Source organism: Eptesicus fuscus, chromosome 14, assembly GCF_027574615.1.
Source record: "Eptesicus fuscus isolate TK198812 chromosome 14, DD_ASM_mEF_20220401, whole genome shotgun sequence".
Taxonomy (NCBI): Eukaryota; Metazoa; Chordata; class Mammalia; order Chiroptera; family Vespertilionidae; genus Eptesicus; species Eptesicus fuscus.
This window is the reverse complement of record NC_072486.1, coordinates 865,373-890,106: the sequence shown is the minus strand read 5'-3', so window position 1 is coordinate 890,106 and position 24,734 is coordinate 865,373. Positions and strand designations below refer to the sequence as shown.

Genomic DNA, 24,734 nt, shown 5'->3' with positions numbered 1-24,734 from the left:
CTCCCATGGCCGTGCTCTCTCATGGCCGTGACTGGTGTGCTCCATGATAAAGAGGGAGGTCAATGCGTCACCCCTCAGCCCAGTGAGGCACAGCCACCGGGTGCTCCCTTCATTCCTGCAGATGACTGCTAGCTCCCGCCTTTCCTGGGAGAACGATAGAGTTCCCCCCCACACACACTCTCTCTCTCTCTCTCTCTCTCTCTCTCTCTCTGGTCTGGTCACCACCTGACCTTCCTGTCCCCCCACAGGTACCGTGTGGTGGTCCAGGCTTCCAATGGCATGGGCAGCGTGGCCTCGGAGCCCCGCCGTGTCCAGGCTCAGAGGAGAGTGGTGGCCAGCGGGCTCGTGGCCACTGCCTCGGCTCTGGTGAACGCCCCCGTGACCTTCCAGTGCAGAATCAGCTTCGGCACCGACGTGGCTTACCGCTGGGACTTCGGGGACGGCACTGGCGGCCTGGGGAGTAGCTCCGCCAGCCATGTCTACAGCAGGTGAGCGCGCCGTGTGCAGGACCCGCCTTCTCATGCTCCGGGACCTCCATGCGCGACCCCACCGTCCTGAGTGCCTGCCCACGGGCATCGTTCGCAGAACAAACATGCGTTTCCTCAGGAAGCACAACCGGCTTGGCCAGGAACTAACTGCCACACCCTTCCCGGTCTTGCCTCTCCCCCAGCTGGCCCCTCCGCCCCCCGGCCGGCCTCGCCTCCAGGCGGTGGGCTGTCACCTCCGGGACAGGAAACAGCACACAAAGGTCCAGAGGTCCCCAGTCCCAGGTCCGGGTGCCCACCCCCCGGGGACCTGAGTGTGTCCCTGAGGGGTACAGAGGGGCTAGCCATGCTGTGGGGTGGGGCTCCTAGGAGGGAGGCAGCATGTCCCCTGTGGGTGCTTGCTCCTCGCACAGAAGGTGCCATCAGTGGGGTTCGGTGCCTGTCCCGCCCTGAGCTGGATTGGGCACTGGTGCCTCTGGGATGGCCTCCTGCCCGTGAGTACATGGACCTGCTGGGTGTGACGACGAAGGCCGCCGGCCAGGGGATCCATGTCTCAGTGTCTGTGCTTGTCTCCTCCAGGGAAGGAGAGTTCACGGTTGAGGTCGTCGCCTTCAATGCCGTCAGCGCCGTCTCCCTGAGGAAGCGCCTTTTCGTTGTGCGCAGGCCCTGCCAGCCGCCCCCTGTGAAGAACATGGGGCCAGGGAAGGTGCAGGTAAGCCTGTAGGCACTGACCAACGTCAGCCTTTCTCCCAGGGGAGCCCGAGTAGGGACGCTTCCTCCAGGTCAGCCCCCTGCGTTGGTCTTGAGGGCGCCTGGGAGGGCTCCCGAGGTCCCGGAGTCGACCGACCCCAGGGAGGGGCACGCCTGCCTCAGGCCTTTGAGCCTGCCCTCCATTCCCCTGTTACTCTGGGTTTGGCTCGGTGCACCTTGACAAGCTTGTTATAAACCCTGTGCTAGGAACTGGAGTGTGTTCAGGAGATGGAAAGCAAGGAGATGGTCAGTTGCTTGGTGAGCACCTACTGTGGGCTACAGAAATAGAGTTGCTTTCTATTCCTTTTACCCCTGGAGGCTTCTGACTTGGAGCAACTTGTCCTTTTTAGGGTAAGAGTGCCCATGGCAGATGCACGTGAACCCCGTGACTTGGCTACATTTGCCAGGAGCTCTGTGGCTTTCTAGCCCCGAGGTCGGTCGCTGGGCCTGAGTCTCAGGTCGGGCACCTCCCGCCCTGATGTGGCCGTGGAGAGGAGGGAGCACAGAGAAGCCCAGGGCCAGGCCAGGCCTGTGGCCTTTCCATGGGGTCCTCCCTCCAGGTCCTGAGCCCCAGAACCTCACAGCTTCCTGGGGCCTGGTGAAGCCTGGCCCACATGTCAGCCTCCAGAGCCGACTCCCGCCCCCAGGCATTTCATAGTTTTGTCTGTTATTATCACTGGGTTAAGAATTAGCATCTCAGTGTTAGGTGCCCATAAATCTGTGCTGTTAAGTGACAAATGCTGGGATGCATTCATGTTCAGGACAGAAACAATAGGCACGATTGTAAAGTAATTTAAATAAGGACTAAAGTCACTTAAAGAAAGCCAAAGGTAAGATCGTTTGCAACAAATACCAATGTGTTTAAAGTCCTGCTTCCCAGTTCCTAGACGGGGTCCAGGAGAGCTTCATTAGCAGTCCTCTAGGGGGCGCCCCGCACCTGTGGCCAGCTTGGGAGTTCTTCCCACTGGGCAAGAGCTGCACGTGCACTCCACCTGAAGGACAATCCTCGTGAATGTGTGGTTCCATTGTTCCACGGGCTGTAGACATTGTCTAAATGCTCCAGCCCAGGTCTCTGAAAGCTTCTGCCGCCCTGAAGGCCCGTCAGCTCTGCAAGTATTTATCAGCCTTTATCTACTCAGTATGGGAAGTACTTCTGGAGTAACAATGCCAGTGGTACCACCAGAAATAACACTTCTTACTGAGCTTTCAGATTTGTCTGAAGTTCTTGTTGCCCTTAAACTAGAGCAAGCATGTCAAACTCGCAGCCCGGGGGCCGCATGCCTCGTTTACTTGGCCCGTGTCAGCCTTTGCGTTTGACATGCTTGGACTAGAGCCTCAAAATGCTGTATATTAAGGTCACTTAAAACACATCTTTATTCTATTACTTGTTTGAAATACAGTTACTTTCTTTTGTTTCCAATGATCAGTTGCTTGGTTTTCTGTTGGAGACTTTGAAATTTTTCTATTGATTTTAAATATTAACCCTGCATATATTTTGCAAGTGACTTTCCTTTTTCTCTGATGGCTTTTTAAAATATTTTTATATTCAAAAGTTTAAAATTTTTATGTAATCAAATTTATTGACCCTTTCCTTTGATATTTCCCCATTAATTTATGCTTATAAGGGTTTTTCTCATTGAGCGTATAAGTCTTTATTCTCACTGACTGTGATCACACAGACACAGAGTTGAAGTCCTGTGTCTTGAACCATGTCCTCTGGAATAGGCAGACGCATTTCTAACGAGACATCTTTCTCCACACGCAGGTGTGGCGGTCCCAGCCTGTGACACTGGGAGTGACCTTCGAAGCCGCCATTCTCTGTGACATCTCCCAAGGCCTCTCCTACACCTGGAGCCTCACCAACTCCGTAGGGTCGCCAGTGCCTCTGCCTCCTGCCGTCAGCACCCACAGGCAGACCTTCACTGTCCCCCACTACTTCCTGGAGCCCGGGAACTACACTGCGCTGGCCCAGGTGGGCGGCGGCTGGCCGTGGCGCCTGCCCAAGCTCATGCTCCCTTCCCATCAGCCTCAGAGACCCGGGGACCTGGACTGGTCTGTCCCAGAGGAGGGATCTCTTAAATCCCTGGCATTCCTTTAGGCCATGATGTGTTTGGGGTTTAGAGAGGGAGCTTAAGCAAGGGTACGCTAAACAAAATCCAACACATGGGAAAATTTACTGTCGGCAGAGCAGGTTACAAGCCAGGAATGGTTGGGGTGTTCTTATGTCCCCAGACCCAGAACCCCAGCTTCATGTTAACACAGACATGGAGAGGAAAATGCTCCTGCTCCTGTCACCCAGCCCCTCTGTCCCCAGTGGGCCTCCTCCTCCCAGAATCCAGCCTCTGTCCCCAGTGGGCCTCCTGCTCCTGTCACCCAGCCCCTCTGTCTCCAGTGGGCACCCTGCCTGCCTCACTGACGCCCCCTTGTCACCCACGTTCCAGGTGCAGGTGCGAGGCAGTCCCGTGCACAGCAACTACTGCGTGGGAGTGGAGGTGCGTGCCCGGGCGCCTGTCAGCGTGATCTCCGAGGGCACGCACCTGTTCATCCCCAGGACCCCCTCGTCTACCATGGTCCTCAGGGGGTCCCTGTCCTACGACCCCGACAGGCCCGGGGCCACTCTCAGGTGAGCACTGGGGCTGTGGGGCCCCTCTTCTCGTCCCAGCCTTTCTCCTCCTCTGCCCTCTCCACACTCAACTCAGGGGCGCTGAGCCATAATCTACACAGTTGTAAGGATTTATACTTTTATTAATCAAAGTGGTGTTTCATTTGGGATCACAATATAAGGGAACTTTGGAAAGGGGCAGAAATAAACACGAGCCTCTATGTAGTGGGTCCCTGGGCTGAAGCCTTCATCTCCACCCACTCCCATCCCCGGGTGCCTGACCCAGTGTCCCGCCATGGACACTGTCCACACTGTTAGCCCTGAGCACAGACCCTCCACGGACACCGTCCCTGTCGGTAAGCTGGGACCTGCATCCATGAGAACCAGCTGCTGCTCCCGGCAGGCCCCCAGGAAAGCCACTTGGTGACACCGTGGTCGCTAACTGGCCCCTCCATCGCTTCCCCACAGGTATCACTGGGCATGCGCCCCAGCCAGTGCCCCCGGGCGCCCCTGCTTCGCTGGGCCCTCTGCACGCCGTCTGGAGGCCGGGGCGCCCACCCTGTCCTTCGCAGCGGACTCTCTCAGCAGTGGCTACGACCAGTTTCTTGTGACACTGATGGTGTCCAGCCATGGCCGGAACTCTTCCGAGGCGCAGGTGTTCCTGTCCACCCTCCCCGACATGGCGCTCAGGTGCCAGCTGCCCTGCTGTCCCCACAATGCCCATCTGGGTGCCCCAGGCCAGGCTGGGGGTGGGAGCCAGCAAAGAAACCCACTGTGCACGTGGGAGGTGGGTTCAGACACCGACCAGTTGTGCTGACAGTGGGGCTCCGAGGGGGAGGTGCCCTCACATCCCAGCAGCTGCCCGGAGACGGGGGTTAGCTCCAGGGCCCAGGGCCGAGGGCGCGAAGAGGCTGAGTGTGTCAGGGCCTCTGCCCTGGCCTCCAGGCGCCACTGGGCACCATGGACCCACGCGGGGAGGCACCTGTCAGCTGAGTGTGACTGCAGGGCAGAGAGAGCTCAGAGCTCTGCAGCATGGAGGCCACGGGCACCGAGGGCCACGCCCAGCCCCAGCCCCTGAATGCAGGTCGGCGTGTGCCACGGCTGCCCTGGCCTCCTGGTGGGCGGGGGAGGTGGGAGGGTGCCACCTCATGCCCTCACTCCTCAGGACACCTGGCAGGGTGGCTTCCGTCACTGGACCCTGCAGGGGTCTGGGCAGTGACTTGTGTGAAAACACCTCGTGGTCACAGCCTGGGCTGGGCGAGCTCCAGAGGGCTTCTGGGAGGAAGCGCTCAGCCTCCCTGAGCTCGGTGGGGTGAGGGTGCATCTGCTGCCTGGGACCAGGTGATCTGAGCAAACCTGACCTGGAAGATGCGGCCAGAGCATCTCGGCCTGTTTTCTGTAACTCCGACCCGATTGCACATTGCAGGCGCGTGCACATCTCCTGGGGGACATTCCGGGGCGTCCCTGTGAACTGGAACGAGGAGCTTTCGCTGCGGGCGGCCTGTGAAGACTGCGGGGAGGCGGCCCTCTCTTACTCCTGGGACCTCTTTTTGGTCAACGCGACAGGAAGGGACAGAGAGGAAGGTACAGACTGCATAGCTTTGTTTTTATTTTACTTTTTTAGAGAGAGAGTGGAAGGGAGAGGGAGAGACAGAGAGAAACATGGATGTGAGAGGCACATCAACTGGTTGCCTCCTGCACACACCTGACCTGGGCTGGGGATTGAGCCTGCAACCGAGGTATGTGCCCTTGACCAGAATCAAACCCGGACCCCTTCAGTCCACGGGCCGATGCTCTATCCGCTGAGCTGAGCCAGCCAGGGCACGTGATGCGTGGCTTTGTCAGCTGAGCGGTTATTTGAGATTGCTAAAAATGTGTGAGATCTCATTTGTTTGACCCAGCGTGTCTGGTCTTGGCCATGAGCTATTCGTCCCCAGTCCCTCCTGGCTTCACACTTGGGTGGGCAGTGGTGACAGCCGAGACGACGAGCCTCAGATGCTGCTCTCAGCCTGGGGCAGCCAGCGCTGCGCCGTACCCGCTGGGGCAGCTCTCCTGGTTTACAAACGCACTGAGCGCTCTGAAATAGCATGCGCCCCGGCCACTCTGCTGGGGCCATTGTCCCTCCCCTCCTGCAGTCCTCAGGGCTGCACGTGGGACCAGCAGAGGAGCCTGGACGGTGGGCCTCGCTCCGCACACCGGCTGTGATGGGAGCCCTGCTCTGACACTGTTTTCTTGGGTGGAAAATGTTGGTCCTAAGACTTTGCAAGGAGGTGAAGTCCCGAGAAGTCACATGTGGGAACACAGCCCTGGAGGCGGGCGTGGCCTGTGGGTGGCGGGATCCTGGCTTTGGGCCTGGGGTGATGTCGTGGCAGGGCCACGTGGACCGGACAACAGAGGGGCTATGTCCCGAGCTGGCTGCGTGGCCCTCAGCAGGGCTGTGCCTCCCACACTCCTCGCATGTTTATGTTTCCTCGGCTCCACGGGCCACGAGAAGCTCACATACTGGGAGTGGCCCCCGTGCTGAAGGGACAGGAAGACACGGAGGGTCACGTGCCATCTGGCCGGTGACTGTGTGGGTCTGAAGCCACGCCTGTGTTCAGTGTCCCAGGGCGCGGGGGTCACCGCGTGGCTGCACTGTCTACAGGGCGGGCGCTCGTCCTCACGGGGGTGGCCCAGCCCTGTTCTCACAGAATCTGACTCACGTGGCGACAGGGAGCGCTGACGTCGCTGTGGGCTCTGCTTTCCCGTCCTTGCAAAGCCGTTCCTTGTTCTTGATCCTGTTTTGTAAGTCCTGCCAGCACTCTGTGGCATGAGACGCTGATTGACAGGTGAATGTGGGTTAGGAGAGGCTCCATGTGCCCAGAAGTTTCTAGAATCCTTGTGAACACCCCAGTGGGTGCAGAGTGTGTGGCGGGACCCTCTCGGTGGCCCTCTTGTTAGCCCGGGTCTGCGGGAGGTGAACCGCAGGGGAAACGGACGGGCCAGCCTCCCAGCAGCCGGTCTGCCCATGACACCTGTAAGTGCAGTTTTCACGTGGTGGCGGGTTGTTTAGGACAGAACGTGCTCATGGAGTCTGCACACTTAGAGAAGCCAAATGTCTTCTTTGTTCAAGTTCCCTTTTGCAGAGCCGTGGGGCTGCTGGGCTCCTCAGGATTGGGGTCTGGGTCGAAGCTTTCTGAGTCCTACCCACTGTCCCCGGGGCCACGCAGGGCAGAGCCCCACGTCACGCCTGTGCCGTTCACACGGAAGCCGTGGCCCTGGACCCTGGGCCGGGCTGACCTCTCAGCCATGGGGAGAGCCTCTGCGGAGTCCACGGTCCCTGCACCCCAAGTTCCCACTGCTGTTGACCCTGCGGCCCCAGAAGGGGATCCCTGGGACGAGGGGTCCCCAGGGAGCCCGACCCCTCACCCCCCTGGTAAGTGCTGTCCCCTCACTGGTACCTGCCCTTGCCCTGGAGGTGCCCTCCAGGCCTGGTGTTCCTCTCTAACGGGACCCGGGATAGTTGGCTGAGCCATCGCTCTGCCCACACCACCCCTTCATCCTCCCTAATGACCACGGGTGCCCTGTGTCCCCGCTTTCAGGTGGGACAGGAACTATTTTGGTGCCTAGAAGCTGAGAGACTTTCGTTGTCAGTGATCCAGGCTCTGGCCCAGCACTCACCTGCCCCTCCTGTCCCTCCCTGACGCCATCCAACGTGGCCGCTCAGGGTCATGGTCCTGTGCCCTGGCAAAGGCTTGTACCCCAGAGTCCCAGCCTCGGGATCGTTTGTGGGAGAGCCTCCATGAACCCCTCAAATGTAGGAGGGAAGTGCCTGGGGACAGCAAGGTGACAGTGGCAGCCGGACACTCCTGTCGGTGTCTCCCGTGTGAGACAAGAGTGAGGCCCCAGGAGGACAGTTCTGGGCCTCGGCATCCCCCCAACCAACCACATGGAGCCCTACCTGCTGGGGGGGCGGGACTGACTGCCTCCCCACTGTTATCATGTGCTGGGCCTGGCCTCTGGGGGTTTTGTACCCACAGAGCAGAGGCCCTGAGGTGGCCCAGGGCGATGTGTGTGCTCCCTCGGGGTCCTGTGCATTTCCGGGGAGTCTGGTTCACGTGAAACGCTCTTATCTGTCCTTCACGCAGACTTTGAAGCCTATTACAGTGACGTCCAAGAAGCGGTGCCCTCGAGAGGAAGGCAGCCGGCTGCCTGTGAGTCTGCTCTCCCTCCTGCTGGCCCCTCCTCTCCTCTGAAACCCAGGTCCATGCGCCCTCCCTGTGCTCCGAGGCCGAGGGGAGTCTGCGCTCCTGTGGGTGACACGGTCTGGCCCTGTTTCTAGCTCACATGCTGGGGAGCCCAGGCCCAGACACTGCCCCCCCTCCCCCCCCAATCCTCAGACATGGGCTGGCACCTGCCAACATGCCTCCCTGGGCGCCCTTCCCAAGTCCTTGCCTCACAGCTTCCTCCTTCCTGGGTCGGCTCTGATTCCTCTCTGGGAGGCCCCTCTCCCCATCCCACTGTCCCTGGGCTCTTTCTGTCTCTCTACTCTGCTCCCCAGGCAACTTTCTTGTTTTAAAATAATTTTTATTTTCAATTTTAGTTGACAGAGGATGTGACATTAATTTCAGGTGTACACCACAGTGATTAGACATTTATATATTTTACTAAGTGGTCCCCCTGATATTTCCAGTACCCACCCGGCACCATTCATAGCTATTACAATATTATTGACTATATTTCCTATGCTGTACTTCACAGCCCTGTGACTACTTTGTAGCAGCCCATCTGTGCTTCTCTTTTAAAAAAATATATTTTTATTGATTTCAGAGAGGAAGAGAAAGGGAGAGAGAGATAGAAACATCAATGATGAGAGAGAATCATTGATCGGCCTCCTACATGCCCCCACTGGGGATCGAGCCCGCAACCTGGGCATGTGCCCTTGACCGGAATCAAACCTGGAACCCTTAAGTCCACAGGCTGATGCTCTATCCACTGAGCCACACCGGCCAGGGCCAATCTGTGCTTCTCAATCCCTTCGCCTTCTTTAGCCATCCCCCAACCACTCTCCTCTGGCAACCACCAGTCTGTTCTCTGTGAGTCTTTCTGTTCATTTATTTTGCTTTTTAGATTCCACATATAGTTGAAATTATATGGTATTTATCTTTCTCTGTCTGACTTATTTCACTCCACACAGTACCCTGTAGGTCCCTCCATGCTGTCACACGTGACAAGACTTCACCCTTTCCTACGGCGGAGTCATAGTCCATCCATATGCTCGTCTGCTGCTGGGCACTCAGGTTGCTTGCCTGCCTTGGCTACTGTAAATAGCACTGCAGTGGCCACAGGGGCGTACATGTCGTTTAGAATAGTGTTTAGAGTTTCTTCAGAGAAGCACCCAGAAGTAGGCTTGCTGGTCCTTCTTTATCTCTTGGGCCTTCACTTTAAATGTCCTGATATAGTTACTGCTGCCCCACTTTTTAAGTTCCCATTTCCATGAAATATCTTTTCCACCCTGGACTCCCAGCCTGCACCTTTGGATCTGAGTGGGTCTCTTGTAGGCAGCACATGTAAGGGTCTTGCTTTCTTATCTATTCACCATCCTACATCTTTTGGTCAGAGCATTTGATCCATGTACACCTAGTGATTGCTGACAGACATGTAATTGTCGCCATTTTATTATTTATAGTTTTGATCTTTTTTTCCTTCTTCTTTTAAAGAAGTCCCTTTAAGTTTCTTGTAATCCCAGTTTGTTGGTGATGAACTCCTTTAGCTCTTTCTTGTCTGGGAAGGGAAGGTTTCCAAGGCAGCTGCACACTTGTATTGGCCTCAGCGAGCATGTTCTCGTGACAGTGAATGAGCAGGAGGGAGGGTTCATCCAGCCCATGTACAGATGCTTCATGATGCACCACAGTGAACAGTGGGTTTGTTGAATGAATAATGAGTGAGTGAGAGCGACTTGTCTACCGCATGACCAGATGGGTGGCCAGTGAGCACTTTGTTTATGACTCACTGTGCTGTGCTCTTTGGCTGTCCCCCTGATCTGCCTGGATGCTGGTTCCTCCGGCCACCTCACGCTCCTTCTGCACCCCCAGGGCTGTGAGGGCTCGCTTCACACTCCCAGCAGGCACTTCATAGATAACGTTGAGTGAGGAAAAGGCCTGCATTCACAAGTCACTCCTGATGGTTCAGTCCTTTATCCCCAACATGGATCCACTTTATCATTTCACCTTGTTTAACGACATTTGTTTGGAGTCTGAAGTCGGCGTTTCCTGAGCAAGCCCAGCACCCTCCCCCGCTGGACATGCAGACACTGTCTCTCTGCCCAGCCCCGCGGCCCGGTCACCTCACACACCCAGCCCAGCACATCCCGCCGGCCTGCCTCCCAGGGCCCACACAGGGGACGACGGAGGGAGCTGAGGTCTCATCTCCTCCTCCCCGCTCCCCCTTCAGCCACACCCAGACCCTCCCTGAGCAGCTTTTCCCAAAGCCCATTCCCTTCTGTCTGGGCCTCTCCCCCGGGCCTGCCCACCCGGCCCTAGAACAGCCCGTCCCAGCCCCTCTGTGCGCCTGCTCTGTCTTCCCCAGGGCACTCGCGTCACTGGCCACGTTCTGCTCATCGGTGTGTTTCCTCGAGTGTTTCCCGACACCCTCACCTAGACGTCCACGTGGCAGGGCCCGCTCTGTCTGCCGTGGTGTTCCCGTAGACTCACTCCTGGGCTCTGAGAGCATGAGCTGAGTAAATGCCACGGAGCCACTGATCGTGCGGGACGACATTCGTCCTATGTGCAGTCGGAGACGTTTAGACAAGCGGGTCGGGTCCAGAGAGAGTGGACAGCACTGACCTCAGCCTTGAGCCATTAGCACTTTAAGGAGACCATGGCCACCTTGGTCTCAGCCACCCCTGACCTGGCGTGTCTTCCTAGGGACCAGCATGCACCTCTCAGCGTCGGGACCCGGTGCCAGTGAGGACGAGAGCCGTGGGGATGGGGACAACCTGGTGGGCCCCTTCCTCCCTACCGCCAGTGCCTGGCCCACACTCCTGGTCGACTGGCCCAAGTCCCCCGTGAGCCGAGCTGTTTTCCAGGGCTACACCGCGTCCGGTATCAGCGCCCCTCCGCCTGGAACCTTAGCAGTTGCAGCCTCCCCTCCCCCATTTCTCCCGTGCCTTCCCCTTGGACTAGAGACAGACGGGAGGTCACGATGCCTCTTTAGTTGTACTCGTCCCTCAGTGGCCACAGGCCCAGGCTCCAGCCTGCAGGTGTCTCCACCCCTCCCCCACCCTTTGCAAAGTAAGGGGAAGAGGCTGCTGAGCAGGCACAGACGCAGAGGACAGTGCCGCCCCCCTCGTGCACGCATCCTGTATGCGTGCCGGGGGGTGTGCGCACCTCCCAGGGTGTGGGCGCGCCTGCTGGGGTGTGGGCGCCCGGTCTGCAGACTGAGTGCAGGACGCTGCCCGAGAAGTGTGGCGGCGGCTGAGTGAGCCTCTCTCTTTGAGATCTCAGGCCCCAGGGTCAGCAGTCTCACTCGGGTCCAGGAGTCCCTCCCGGGGGCCCCTGCAGACACTAGGAGGTTGTTTGAAAGGGATACACTCGGTTTAGGGATGCCTCAAAATACATGGACAGCGTTCTTCCCAGAGTCCTCTCCTTGTCTGGGAGGCGAGGGCCTTTCTGACCGGCCCTGGACCGGGCTCAGTTTGACTCTGTTGAGCAGGAGCAGAGATGAGCTTTGTGCTCTGTAACAAGGGGGCTGGGGTAACGAACAAACATGGCATTTCCAGGTGGGACAGGCGGGGTTGGTGGGACCTCTTTGACTGCCTCCTTCAGCCGCAGTGGCCGAGGAAGGGTGTGTCTGACCTGCTGCCCTCCGGGCGCCCTGACGAGTGGTCCCTGCCCCTCCTTTTCCGTAGGGATCACGGGACAGACGGTGACAGTGAAGCCGTACTCACTGCGCCCTGGAGAGACGTACGTCCTACAAGCAGTGGTGGGTAGGTGGCACCTGGGCCTGGCGGGGAGCTGAGCAGCGTGCCTACTCTTAGGATGAGGGTCAGCGTCCTCAAAGTGTTACACAATTTAACACATGTAGCTCGTGCCTGTAATTTATCTCAAGAAAAAGACATCGAAAGTAAAAGACAACTTCCTGCCTGAGAAGGATCATTTCAGGGTGGTTAACAATAGCAGAAAATGGAAGGTGAAATGTTTAGTCATCGGGAAGCAGCAGTTAGTTGTGCATTTTAGGGAATATTTATTTACGACATTGATTTTGGATGCTGTGTGGCATCACAGGAAATACTTACAGTATCAGTGCAGCTAATAGAAGCCAAATGGAAACCCTGTCAGTGCTGGAGAGTCAGCAGCCACACTTGCATGTTCCCGGACGAGGCCGCACGCAAGCGGGAGTGGAGGGGTCTGGTGTGCTGGGTGTGGGTTCTGCCGGCGAGGCTGTTGTCTGGCTCCCAGGTCTCGTCCGTCCACTGCTCTCTCGGGGCCTCGGGCACGGCTGCCCCAGCGAGCGGGCACCCGACAAATGGTGCTGCATCAGTGGGTGCCGCATGGCAGGGGTCCCGGGCCCAGCGTCCCCCGAGGCAGGCGCTGACACAGATCGCTGGCCCCTCAGGGTCTGACCCAGCAGGTTGGGGTGCCCCAGAATCACGGTTCTGTCAAGGTCACAGCAACGCCAACGCCTCAGGTCTGCTCTTTGGGAACCTCCGGGGCTGCCTTTAGTTCCCAGCATGCAGGTGTCGCCCCCTCTCTCTGCAGCTTCGGGGCACAGCTTTCTAGGGAAGGCTCAGCTGTATGTGACCGTCAACCGTGCTCCGCAGGACGTGGCCTGCCAGGTGCAGCCCCACCGGGGCCTCGAGGCAGACACCATCTTCAGCGTCTTCTGCACGTCGGGGAGACCGGTGAGCACGCAGACCCCGTCTGTCCTGAAGGACGAGGTTGCCAGCTCTCTGATGAAACACTGGGGGTGCAAGCATCCTGGGACCGGGGACCAGGCCGTCAGTGTGGACAGCCCCCCTACTCCTGCCCCATGTTGTGTTGGACCCCCCCTGTGCGTCTTTAGAGGCCCTGACCCTGGCTCTCACTGCAGCCCCGCTCTGAGGCTGATTCCCACAAATGCCCTGTCCCATCGCCCACGTGCTGTGCCCCAGAGGGGAGCAGAGGTGCAGCCTCATCCCGCCCCCCACTCTGTGTGTCTGTGACTGTCCCAGGTCCCGGCAGGAGGGCCCACGACCCCGAGTGACAGACAGCCGCTTGTACCTGCCCCAGCCCATCGGTACCTGACCTCGGGTGGAGTGAGGACGGGTGTGAGTACTTACTGGGGCAAACCCTGTTTGCTCATCTGTGCTCTCTCCTTCATTATGGGACGGATCGCAGGACTTCCGCTATGAGTTTGGTTACCGGATAGGAAACGCCTCCAAGTACACCCTGTACCGGGGGACAGATGCCCAGCACTACTTTGCACTGCCAGCTGGGGAGCCCGTGGACGGTTATCAAGGTGAGTCCTGGACAGACAGACGGATGGTGAGCAGGACTCAGCTCCGCCTCCCCTGCAGGGCTCCCACCACAAACCCTGGTCCTGTCACAGGAAGGAGTTCCCGCGTCCCCAAAAAGCTGCTTCCTGCCATGCCCGTGTCTGTGCATAAACGACTTCAGTGGGGTTCTCCACGCCTTCGTCTGGACCTGCCACAGCCCTGCCCTCCCTCGGCCCTGGTTCCAGCAGTACCAGCCTGGACTTGCACCTCGGGGTCTGCGGACCCCTCCCGGCCTTACCCGTTCTGGCACTCGTCACGTTTTTAACCTGACTATAGATAGTCCTGAGCAGGCAGGGAGGTAGAGACACGGGCGGTCCTGGTCACCATGGCATCTTGCTGCCGCGGGCACGCAGTACAGGCCTAGTGACAGTGAGTGAGAGAGTGTGAGCCATGACTCATTCCGGACCCTCCGCACGACGCCTGCCTGCCCCCACCATTCTGCGGGCTGCTTCCCTCCTGGCTCTGCACGCACCCCCTGCCCTGCCCTGTTTGGTGTGGAGTGTGGTCTCCCCACAGCGATGGGGAGTCGCCTCAGCTCTGCCCCCTGGAGCTCCCGTCACCGCCCAGCACACAGGTGGGCTAGCAGTGTCGGGACTGGTCCTCTGGGCTCCCGTCTCTCCGTTGCCATTGCACTCGAAGTCTCTCTGCCGACACAGGCCGCTGACCTCTGCCATGTCCCTTCCAGTCCTGGTGTCCACTGTGATCACCGATGGCGACGGCTCCCAGACGCAGCCCTGCGCCGTGGCTGTGACTGTGCTGCCCCGTCTCCACGGGGACCGCTGCCCCGGCGAGGATGTGTGAGTGAGGCTCTGTGTCCCCACCGCCTCAGTGGAGTACTTGGTGGCGCCTGGGCCTGCAGCCCAGTCCCCGACGTCTGCACGGGCTCCCGCTTGCGCTCTGGGGCTGTACCGCACGTCGTCTTTCTTCGCACAGCTCACGCTTTATGGGGTGTCACTGAGATACCATGGGGTTCGCTTGTCTGCAGTGCACACATCCTTGGGTTTCCTACACTTAGAGTTGTCAGCTGAGGACATTTCATCGATCCCACAGTCCTTGTTCTCAGTGGTCCCATCCCTGCCCCCACCCAGCTTCCTCCCTCCAGCCCCAGCCCTGGATCTCATCCGAGAGCCCACTTCTGTCCCCAGATTTGCTGATTTGGACATTTTATGTCAATGGGGTGATGCCCCAGGTGTCTCCTGTGACTGGCTTCCCGGACTCACTCCCTTTACGTGTCTGAGGGGCATCCTTGTGGCCAGACCTCACTCCTCTTTGTGCTGAATAACAGTTTGTCGTGGATGTGCCACGGTTTGTTGCTCCATCAGCTGACGGCTGGTACCAACAGTGCTGTTGTGGGTGTAGATGTGGACGTGTTTTCATGTCTCACGCGCGGATTCCTGGCGTGGTTGCTGGGTCTCACTGTGACTGTGTTGACCATGGTGAGGTCCTGCCAGACTGTTTTCCCAAGCGCTGCTCGTGTACCTGTGGGTCCCGCGTCGTGTCCACCAAGCTTGCTCTGTCTCCTCTCACCAGCCCAGAGCCTGCCCGGTGCACTGTGCCTGGCCCTGGTGACGGACGGTATTGGCCTCTGTCCACGGGCTTTGAGTCATCGCTGTCTGTCCCCACACCGTGGTCTTCACCGGGCTGTCTCCCCACGACTGAGGCTGAGAGTCCCTCGTGTTCTGGCGACGTCCCTCGTCAGGGAAGTGACTTGCACGTGTTTCTCCCCCGTGGCTGGGTTTTCTCTTCCATGTGGTGTCACTGAGCACAAACGTTTTAAGTTTGATGAAGTCCAGCCTGTTCTTTTGCTGCTGGTGCTTGTGGTGCATCTGAGAAATGACCACCCACCCAAGGCCAGGACGGTCACTCCTGCTCTTCTCAGAGCCTCGCGGTCTCACTCACGGACTGAGCCTTGGAGCTGGGGGGTGTGGTGCGAGGTCAGGCTCCAGGCCTGCGCTTCTGCCCGTAGCCACGCAGTGTCCCAGCACCACAGGCCGGAAAGATCACTGCCCCCGACCTGTCTCCGTCCCTTTGTCAGGAATCAGTGGGCCAAGCGTTAGTGTCTGTTCCTGGGCTGTCACGCTATTCCATTGCCCTTCGAGTCTCTTTACACCAGAACCACACTGTCCGACTACTTCGCTGCGAAGTGACCTTTGGAATGGGAAGCAGGAACCCGCTAGCGTGGTCTGCCGCCTTCAGGTGGTCCTGGTTCCTCTGAGCCTCCTGGGTAACAGTTGGTCAGTTTCTACGAACAAGCCCCTGGCACGTTGATGGGTTTTCCTGAGCCCGGAGGTCACCTTGGGAACACTGCCGACTAACCAGGAAGTTTCCCATGTGCTTAGATCTTTGCTTTCTTCAGTCACATCTTACAGTTTTCAGGGTACACGCGTTGAACTTCTTGTTAAATTGGTCATAGGTATTTTATTCTTTTTGATGTTATTACAAATGTTTTCATGATTACTTGGAGTTTTCCGTAGTGTGCACTGATAATTACTTACATATGGGTCGTGCATCCTGCAGCCTTCCACTCACTCCCTAGCTCTGGCAGGCTTTAGCGCTCCTTGGGATTATTGTGACTAAGACGTGCCCCCTGTGACGAGAGAGGCTGCCACTCTCCCTCTCAGGCTGCGCACTCTTGCTTCTTTCTCCTGCTGAGCAGACGTGGCAGAGGCGGAGAGCCTGGTCTTGCCCCAGGCCTGGGCAGGAGGCAGTCAGCCCTCAGCCTCTCTGTGTGTGACATTGACGTAGGTTCTCCACAGACGCCCTCTAGCAGGTGGGAGAAGTCCCTTCCTTCGTAGGTTTGGGAGATTTTATCACGCAAGGCCGTTGGATTTTGTCAGTGCTTCTGCTAGACCCATTGAGATGACCATGAGGCTTGTCCTTCCGTCTGTTGACACGGTGTATTTCATGGATTGGTTTCTCCTGAAGCACTCCTATTCCTGGCCTAACCACACGGGGCCATGGTGCATCACCCCGTGTAAGGCAGGTGCCTCTCTTTGGGTCTGGGTGCTGCTCATCGCCTCTGCCTATGGGACCACCAGCCCCTGCAGCTTGGGGTCTCCTTGTCCGGCTTGGCACTAACTCCCTTCACCTGCCATGTGTCTGTCCCTCTGTGTGGCTTCTTGGACCTGTTCAGCTCTGATAAAGGTGGTTCATAGGATTTGATATGGCTCCTCCCTGTGTCTCTTCCGTTTCCTCTGCACAGGCCCGCCCCAAAGTGTTTCTGTAGTGGATACCACACTTGGGGTGGTGGGCCGGAGCGTTTTGAACGTGTTGGACGATCATGGTAACTGCTCTGTGTCCTTCAGGTACAATGCTAGCCTGAGGAACCTCTCCACCCTCCAACGGATGGGGAGTGACACGGAAGTCAGGAACTATGTTGCCGTGACCACCAGGGTCCTGAGTCGCTGGGCTAGGGAGGGCAGGAGCCCCTCCTGTGGCCAGTGGTCTCGAATCCAGGACGCGTTCATTTCTTCAGTATGCAGATTAGCTCCCCAGGACCAGGTACGGCCCAGAGTGTCTGTAGGTCTGTCTGTTCAGCAGGACTAAGACTGGTCGGCTCGCTAGCAAGTGGTCGTGCTGTGAGGTACCATCAATCATGAGACTGGTGGGCTGGCCCGCACACTGACGCGGGGCTGTGGCTCTCGCCTGCGCACACGTCTCACAGACCAGTGGGCTGGTTACTGAGACCCACGTCAGCCACGTCCCCGCAGATGGGCCCATGTCCCCACAGATGGGCCCACGTGGACGTAGGAGAAAATGATGTAAACCCAACCTGATCCCTCTGGTAACAACGGCACAGCAGTGAGGCTTATGATTCTGTGCGGCTTCCAGGGCAGTGACCACATACTGCTGTGGCACTGTCCTTGCCAGCACAGCTGTGCCTCCGTCCTGCCACTGTCACAGAGGACAGTCGCATCTACTCCATCGTCACCATGGCATCACCATGGCAACAATAGCCACATCTAAGGGCATGCTCCATTGTCACCATGCCAACAATAGCCACATCTAAGGGCATGCTCCATTGTCACCACGGCAACAACAACCACATCTAAGGGCATGCTCCATTGTCACCATGGCAACAATAGCCACATCTAAGGGCATACTCCATTGTTACCATGGCAACAACAGCCACATCTAAGGGCATACTCCATTGTCACCATGGCAACAACAGCCACATCTAAGGGCACACTCCATTGTCACCATGGGGCTCAGGGACCAGTTCCCCCTGCTGCCCTCCTGGTCCCTGAGCTCTCGGGTCCCCTCCTGATGGAGTGGGGGTAGCCAGCGGGCGCAGGGCAGGAGGGCCACACAAGTGGGAAAACGTGGGACCCAGGTGACGGTCTCTCCCATGTCAGCTTCCCTTGGTCTCTGATCCCAAACATGCGGGGTCTGCTCCGTCCCGCGCAGCGAGCTGTTACGCGGCTGTGACTGACGGCTGACTCCCTGCCTTGTCTTCTTGTCGTTTCCGTTTCTCCTGGTCAGGAGGAAGCGACCGACTCTGTCCTCCTGCTGAGGGACCTGCTGCGCTTCCCCAACAAGGTGAGTCCCTCGGTCCGGGTGTGTTCCCGCTGCTGCCCTCCCACGGACCTCGGGCAGTTCCGGGGTCCTGCGAGGGCTCCTTGAGCACCGCAGGCGGGTTCAGTTCAGGCAGAAGGCACTGTTTCGATGTGGAGTCACCTCCGCAAACAACAACGGCCTCAGCCACGTTTCCTGGGACTCGATTAACTTGCAGAGGCCGCTTATTCTTCTCTGGTCATTTTACGGGTCTGGGGACGGACTCTGAGGGTGAGCTGTCACTTGTGAAACTGGCACCGACCCAGACCCGGGCCTGGCCCCGTCCTCCCCACCTGGCGCATGGTGTCCCTCCCGGAGGGGCGGGCGAGGCGGCGTGTGCGCCATTGAGGGGTGCTCTACCCCTGCCTGTTTCCATGCAGTTGAGCCTCGCAAGCGCTCTTCTCATCCTCCACTGCGCGCACACGCTGCTGGCCCCCAGCCGGCCCCCCGCAGGCTGCGTGGTGGATGCGGGCCAGGTGCGGGAGCTCATCCTTCTCGTGTCCCGGGTCCTGGAGGCCACCGACCACGGTCACTCAAGGAGCTCGGGCCGCCTGCTGGAGGAAGGTGCTCAGGCCATCGCGGACGCGCTGCTGGTACGGTCCTCCTCCTCCTTGGGTAACGGCTGTTCCTCCCTAGGACAGTAACCGGCTTAGTAATTGCTCTCAAAACCCACAATGCACTTGGTTCCTGGGGTCCAATGGCTACGATGCTGGTGGCATTGGTCTTGGGGATGTTCCTGGTGAGGGCTGTGTTTCGTGGGTATTGGAATGTGCGGTGGCTGTCACTCCTGTCCCATCCCAGGTCTGGTGGGTTTCCCTGTGGGACGTGGGGGCCTGTCCCCGAGGGACACAGGGAGGGATGTGGGTGGTGGTGATGTGGGAAGCAGCCCCGACGGACCTGGCCGCCAGGACGCCAGGTCATTTCACGTGCTCCTGCTGCAGTGACCACAGCACAGTGTCTCAGGATTGATTGGGTTCCTTCCAGAAGCTTCCATGTCTCCTCGGTCCCTGTTTATCCTCCCTCCTGCCCAGACCTGCTGGTCATGTAACTGATACTTGGTGTGATGCGGGGAGATGAGGGAACGGGTGTCCGATGTGAGCCCAGTGACCGCAGCCGAGCACAGTCGGCACATTTAGAAGGCATGTCCCGCCTGCACGCCTGGCGCCCTCCCTGCTCTGCGCCCAAGGCGCTGCGCTCGTGGCCCTGGCAGCCCCAGCACTGCAGGAGTCAAGGACTTGGCTCCCCGGGGCCTGAGGAACCCACGGAGCCAGCTGTGGTCACAAGTGAGCGGAGCGTCTCAGGAAGACGCATCTAAAAAGCAAGCAGCTCGCGTCCATCACAGGGCTGCCCCAGCCTGGTGTCCAGTCCTGGCTCGGGCCTTCCCAGGTGTTTCCGCTTCTCGGGTCTGATCCGGAAGGTGATCCCGCCCGTCATTGTCTGACGCGTGCTGTTCCAGGGTTGCCTGTCCTCACGCGGCGAGCACCAGGTCCACGTGAGCGCTGGGCAGACGGAGGCCCATGCGCGGCTGCATCACCGCCTGCAGAGCTCCGTGCAGAGCCTGGGCCCCGTCCGGGTGCGCCTCCCTGCAGACCTGGCCGGGCGGGAGCCCAGCCCGTGCTACGTGAGCCAGCTCCTGCTCTTCAGGACGAGCCCCTTTCTGCAGGGACGCGCTCCCGGCCAGGTGAGCACTTCCTGTGCAGCCGCTTGGACCCACCATCAAAGCCAGAGGCGGAGTGGGCCGGGGTGCATCACAGCAAGGCTGGCCACTGGGTCCCGGGAGGTTGAGCCAAGAGGGGACCAGTCAGAGGGCGCGTGCCAGTGGGGACGCGAGGAGGAAGGTGCCAGTGGGGACGCGGGGAGGAAGGTGCCAGTGGGGACGCGGGGAGGAAGGTGCCAGTGTTTCTGGGCTCTGGGAACATGGGCTTCACGTCTGCTTTCGTCCCGGGTCGCGGGGGTTGGGGCCGGGCCCAAGCGCCATGTTCCTGTTTCTGTGTGCAGACTCTCGCTCGAGGGCCTGGCTCCCTGGGCCCCGATAATGTCTGATGGACGAGTGTACATGAATGACAAACTCATCGTTTTGTTCAAAGACGTTCACTTTAAACAGCAGTCACACACCTCCTTTTAGGGAAATAGACATGAAAATAATCCCAACTAACAAGCAATAAAGAAATAGAGATTAAAGTGAGTGTTTTCACCCTAAAAAGTGCAGTTGTGTAGAGACATACCCTGTGGAGGTGGAGCGAGCAGGTGTCCATCTGGGAGGCGCTTCGTCCAGGCGCCCGGGGCTCCAGAAGCACCGGACCCGTTGTTTCCTTCCCCCACCCCCCAGGAAACAGGAACAGATTTCCTCAGAGCGAGAAGTTTCATGTGTTTATTCAGAACAATGGCACACAGCCAGCCCACTGGTTGTGGGAATGAATTAGGAGGACCCATAGGAGCTAACAGGCTGTGTCAACCAGGGAGTTGTAGTGACTTTGGAAGACTTCACCAAAAAGAACAGGAGGACATCTGCTGTCCGCCCAGGCGGGCGTTCTCGGTGCTGGGGCCCTCTGCGCCTCTGCCCATCGTCACTCGGCAGCTGTGGCTTTCGTATGAGCTTTTAGAGGAAAAGATAAAATACTCTGACAAACTCTAAGAAGTAGTGCAAATGAAGCCATCCCCCCACCCAGTCCTGCCGCTCTGGCCAGTGACCCCTGTGCTCCCTGATGATGTAGCCGCCGCCTGGCTGGCGTCACCCACTGCGAGGCGCTCTGTGTCCCCAGGTTGGCGCTCTGCTGGCCCTGTCCCTGCACTGCTGCTCCAGCCGAAGGCCCCTGCACAGGCCACGGCTGAGGATGCCTGTGACCGTGGAGTTTGGGGAGGAAGATGGCCCGGTGAGGACAGCCCCGCCCGGTCCCCTCAGCTGCGTTTGGGCTGCCCTGGTGACATGGGACATCTTCACTTTTTCGAAAGCCAATTCTGCTCGTTGTCCACATGCTGACAGGGTGACAGGAGAAACGAAACGACCTTCGTGCTGCTGCGGGAGAGAGTGAACGTCCACCGCTTCGCCGGGCTCTCTGCGACCAGCCCGGAGTCCCTGCAGATCCGAGTGGCGTTCTCCCCGCCGACCACCAGGGCGTTCCCCGTCATGTTGCTGGTGAGGTGCGTGGCTGACGCTGCGGGTAATGGGGTCAGGGCAGGAGCCGCGCCCTGAGAACTCCTGTGAGTGAGGTTGCACTCTGCAGCGGGTGTGAGGCGGTTGTTGAAGAGAAGGAGTGACAGGCCTGCTCAGGGAGGAGGTGTCGCTGCCTCAGACGGACCAGCCTGCCGTTTGCAGGGGAGACGGGACGTGGGTGAGCGCACAGGTGCCTGTCCAGGACTCTCAGTGCACGCCTGGGCAGGACTCAATCTTTTATTGATAAAAACTATTTTTATTGATGTCAGAGAGGAAGGAAGTGGGAGAGGGAGATAGAAACATCCATGATGAGAGAGAATCATGGATCGGCTGCCTCCTGCACGCCCCACACTGGGGATCGAGCCTAAAACCTGGGCATGTGCCCTGACCAGGAATCGAACCTATGACCTCCTGGTTCATAGGTCGGCACTCAACCACTGAGCCATGCCGGCCGGGCTGGTGTTTATTCTTTAGTGGAGCAGGGAGTGTCACGTAGTCCCAGTGGCCATGTGGTGGCCTGGGGCCCAGCCCGCCTCACTGGTGAGAGGGTGTCTGCACAAAAGCCTTGGCAAAGGCCTGGAGAGGAGACACCGAGACCAGACTGTGCTCAGGGCTCTGTGCTCGTCCCAGGTTCTCCGAGAAGCCGACTCCTGCTGACTTCCTGCTGCGGCAGCTGCACCTCTGGGAGGGGCTCACGGCGCACGTCTCCGTGCCGGCGGCTGTGCTGGAAGGTCGGTGGACGGGACGCCGTGGCCCTCCGTTCTGTCCCGTGATGACGCCCCTGCTGTGGCGTGGGTGTCGCAGTGCTGCTGTCCGTCCGCCTCTCGTCGGCTGCAGGAACAGGCGCGCCTTTTCCCAAACCCCAGGTGGATTCTTAATTTACATTTTCTCTTCCAGGCCACACCCATGGCTACCTGTCCCTGTTGGATGCGGACTACGACAGGGAACCTCCCAACACGTACTTGGCCGAGGCCGTGAGCTACGTGGTGCGTTTCCAGGGGGTCCACTGCCTGCTCTGGGGCCCGCAGCGGGAGCCGGAGAGTCTCCCCGCGCAGCCGGCAGCTTCCCCCGGGAAGGTGAACTGCAGGTGAGGCGGTGCTGCGGGATCGGAGGTTTGCAGGCACTGCTCCCTCCTGCATCTGGCCTGCACGCGGCAGCCCCAGGGGAGCTCACTGCCCCCCCCCCCCCGCCCCGGATGTGGGGTGGTGCTCAGCAAACATCCGGTGGACGGAGGAGTCGGTGGGTGGATGAGACCCGTGTGGATTGCTGTGTCCTGCTCATGCTGATGACCCCCCCTCGGGTGGGGCCTCTGCTCTCCCCGCCCCACCCTGTGACCCCGCGCCTGCCCCTCTGCATAGTCGTGAGGGTGAACTTTACGATAGGACATGCGTCGCTACACCGACTGTGCAGCAGCCCAGGAATTTCCGGGAGCATCGGGCGTGCCCCTCGGTCAGCAAGTCTTTATCCAGATGCAGAGCTGGCTGTTCTGTCAGAGGCCGTGGCTGTGTTTGGTTATAGTAGAAACACCTCGTAGGCACATTAGAAATCATCGTTACCTTAAGAAAAGGTGAATCACAAGGCTATCTCCTAGCCGCCTGGGAGGAGGCAGTGTGTCCAGACCACCCGTGTGTGGTGCCTGGTCGCCATCCGTGGCTTCTCATGTCCACTCCGCCGTGCACAGCGCCGATGCTGGGAGCTCGCTCAGGCTGGCGGTCAGGCTCAGTGTTTCCTGGGATGGTCATGTGTTCGTTTCCACATTAATGCAGCTGTTCACTCTCTGCTGCATGGCTCTGTGCTGGCGCCTCGGAGCCAGGGCACAGAATCAGTGCAGCAGGCCTGCTCACGGAGCAGTGAGGGGCACGGGTTTACTTTGGGAGAGTCCGTCTTCAGCAGGTGCTCGTGACGGGCACAGCGCACAGTCTGTCCCTGGGCTGAGGCTGGACTGGGGCGGAGGGGGGGAGGGGGGGCGTTGTCATGGAGATGTCAGCACTCTGGTCCCCTGGCCTCACAAAGATGTCTGCAATGCGCCCAGGTCCACGCTGAGGACAGTAGTGTCCCGGCCTTGGAAGCCACACAGACGCAGATGGCCGAGCCCCACGTCTGACTCACTAGCTGACCCTTCACACTGGGTCTGAGTGTAACCCGTAACGGGAACCACCTTCCCCACCTTCCCCCGAGGCGGGTGCCCGTGAACACTCGCGCACTAACCGCATCTCCCTCCCAGCTACGACCTCCTCGCCGCCTACTCCATCGCAAGGAGAAGCCTGAACGCCAGCTTTGAATCAAGAGACGTTTCCCAGTTCCGGGGGTGAGTCCCGCCTTCTAGACCAGGCCCATTTGATCTGCCCGGCCACTGGCTGCCCCGGGGTCCGCAGCAGAGCATGGACCTGCTACTTGGGATCGTTTTGCTTTTCAGAACCCGCCTGCTAACAGGTGATTGCTATTCACTATTGCCTAGTTGTCCATGTCCATCTGTCTGCTCACACTTGCTGGCAGGAGAGAGATGGACACACGGAAGTCAGTGTGAATCTGGGCGGTTGTGACTGACCAGTGGGTCGGCGTCCACAGTGGTGACACGGCCGGACCCGCGGTTGCTGCTCTCTTGTGGTCCCAGTCCCCTTGCTCCTCAGCAGGGCCCGTTTCAGGGCAAATCTGAAATGCCCCTGCCTGTCGCACTGTGTGGATAGCTCAGTGTACTCAGGCTGAAATGTGGGCAAGCAGAATGCGAGCTGGGGCGGCAGGATCTCGGCTGCCTCGTCCATCTGTCTGTCCATCTCCCACATGAGGCACCAGGCTGCCAAAGCCGTACGGGGTCAGTGCCTCATTCGTGGGGTCAGAGTCTGCATTCCCTGGTGCTGGGTGTCATTCTCCTCCTCACATGTATGCTTAGGGACTCCACCTGGCTATTTCATCAGCCAAGAGTGGATTCCTGGGTAGATGAGTGAGTGGGTCCCATAGTTGGTAACACGCTAGTTACTGATGCTGCCGATGCTGGTGGTGTGAGGTCACCAGGAGGCAGGGACTAGGACGCAGGGGACAGCAGATTCCACTGTGCTTTCAGACACCACTGGGCCGGGGGATCCCTTTCTCTGTGTGTGTGCACGTGTGTTAGGCAGTACGCACGTGTGAACATGTGTTTGCCCTGTGTGCACATGTACTTGTTAATTAGCTGGTGTGCATGTGTATGCACATGTGTGTTAGCCAGTGCATGAGTGTGCCTGTGTAAGCCCTGTGTGTGTGCACGTGCATTAGCCCTGTGTGAATGTGTGCACGTGTCAGCCCTGTGTGTGCATGTGAATTCGCCAGTGTGTGTGTGTGTGTGTGTGTGTGTGCACGTGTTAGCCCTGTGTGTCTGCACCTGTGTTAGCCCTGTGTGTGTGCACATGCGTTAGCCCTGTGTGGGGAACATCGGCTGGTCTCGGACTACATGTTTATCTTTACTCTCTGTGCCCCTTTATTTACAGATGCCCGGAAAACCTGCTCCCCAGCATTTTTATTGTGGCCATCACAATTCTGTATGCACTTTTGGTCACTAAAAGCAAACGTGTGGATCGTCGTGAGGAAAAGAAAACGGGTCACATTTTCCTGCAAGACAGTGCCCCGCCCAGTCACCAGCTGTACGCGGTCGTCGTGGACACGGGCTTCCGGGCTCCAGCCCGCTTCACTGCAAAGGTG

The 24,734-nt window shown here is 58.9% G+C and overlaps 1 protein-coding gene across 1 annotated transcript in view; it reads left to right on the top strand.

Annotated features, from left to right (window-relative positions):
- Positions 1-24,734, top strand: part of PKD1L1 (polycystin 1 like 1, transient receptor potential channel interacting) — a 57,637-nt gene that overhangs the window by 7,968 nt on the left and 24,935 nt on the right. The window contains exons 9-31 of the mRNA XM_054726599.1: positions 249-488; positions 1,065-1,197; positions 3,001-3,207; positions 3,677-3,858; positions 4,306-4,527; positions 5,264-5,421; positions 7,965-8,030; positions 8,279-8,293; positions 10,764-10,919; positions 11,726-11,803; positions 12,576-12,718; positions 13,194-13,314; positions 14,037-14,148; positions 16,657-16,852; positions 17,834-17,890; positions 18,286-18,498; positions 19,362-19,586; positions 20,668-20,778; positions 20,889-21,046; positions 21,690-21,790; positions 21,957-22,146; positions 23,284-23,367; positions 24,524-24,731. Of these exons, the coding sequence (XP_054582574.1) occupies positions 249-488; positions 1,065-1,197; positions 3,001-3,207; positions 3,677-3,858; positions 4,306-4,527; positions 5,264-5,421; positions 7,965-8,030; positions 8,279-8,293; positions 10,764-10,919; positions 11,726-11,803; positions 12,576-12,718; positions 13,194-13,314; positions 14,037-14,148; positions 16,657-16,852; positions 17,834-17,890; positions 18,286-18,498; positions 19,362-19,586; positions 20,668-20,778; positions 20,889-21,046; positions 21,690-21,790; positions 21,957-22,146; positions 23,284-23,367; positions 24,524-24,731 (3,376 nt within the window). The remainder of the gene's footprint in view (positions 1-248; positions 489-1,064; positions 1,198-3,000; positions 3,208-3,676; positions 3,859-4,305; positions 4,528-5,263; positions 5,422-7,964; positions 8,031-8,278; positions 8,294-10,763; positions 10,920-11,725; positions 11,804-12,575; positions 12,719-13,193; positions 13,315-14,036; positions 14,149-16,656; positions 16,853-17,833; positions 17,891-18,285; positions 18,499-19,361; positions 19,587-20,667; positions 20,779-20,888; positions 21,047-21,689; positions 21,791-21,956; positions 22,147-23,283; positions 23,368-24,523; positions 24,732-24,734) is intronic.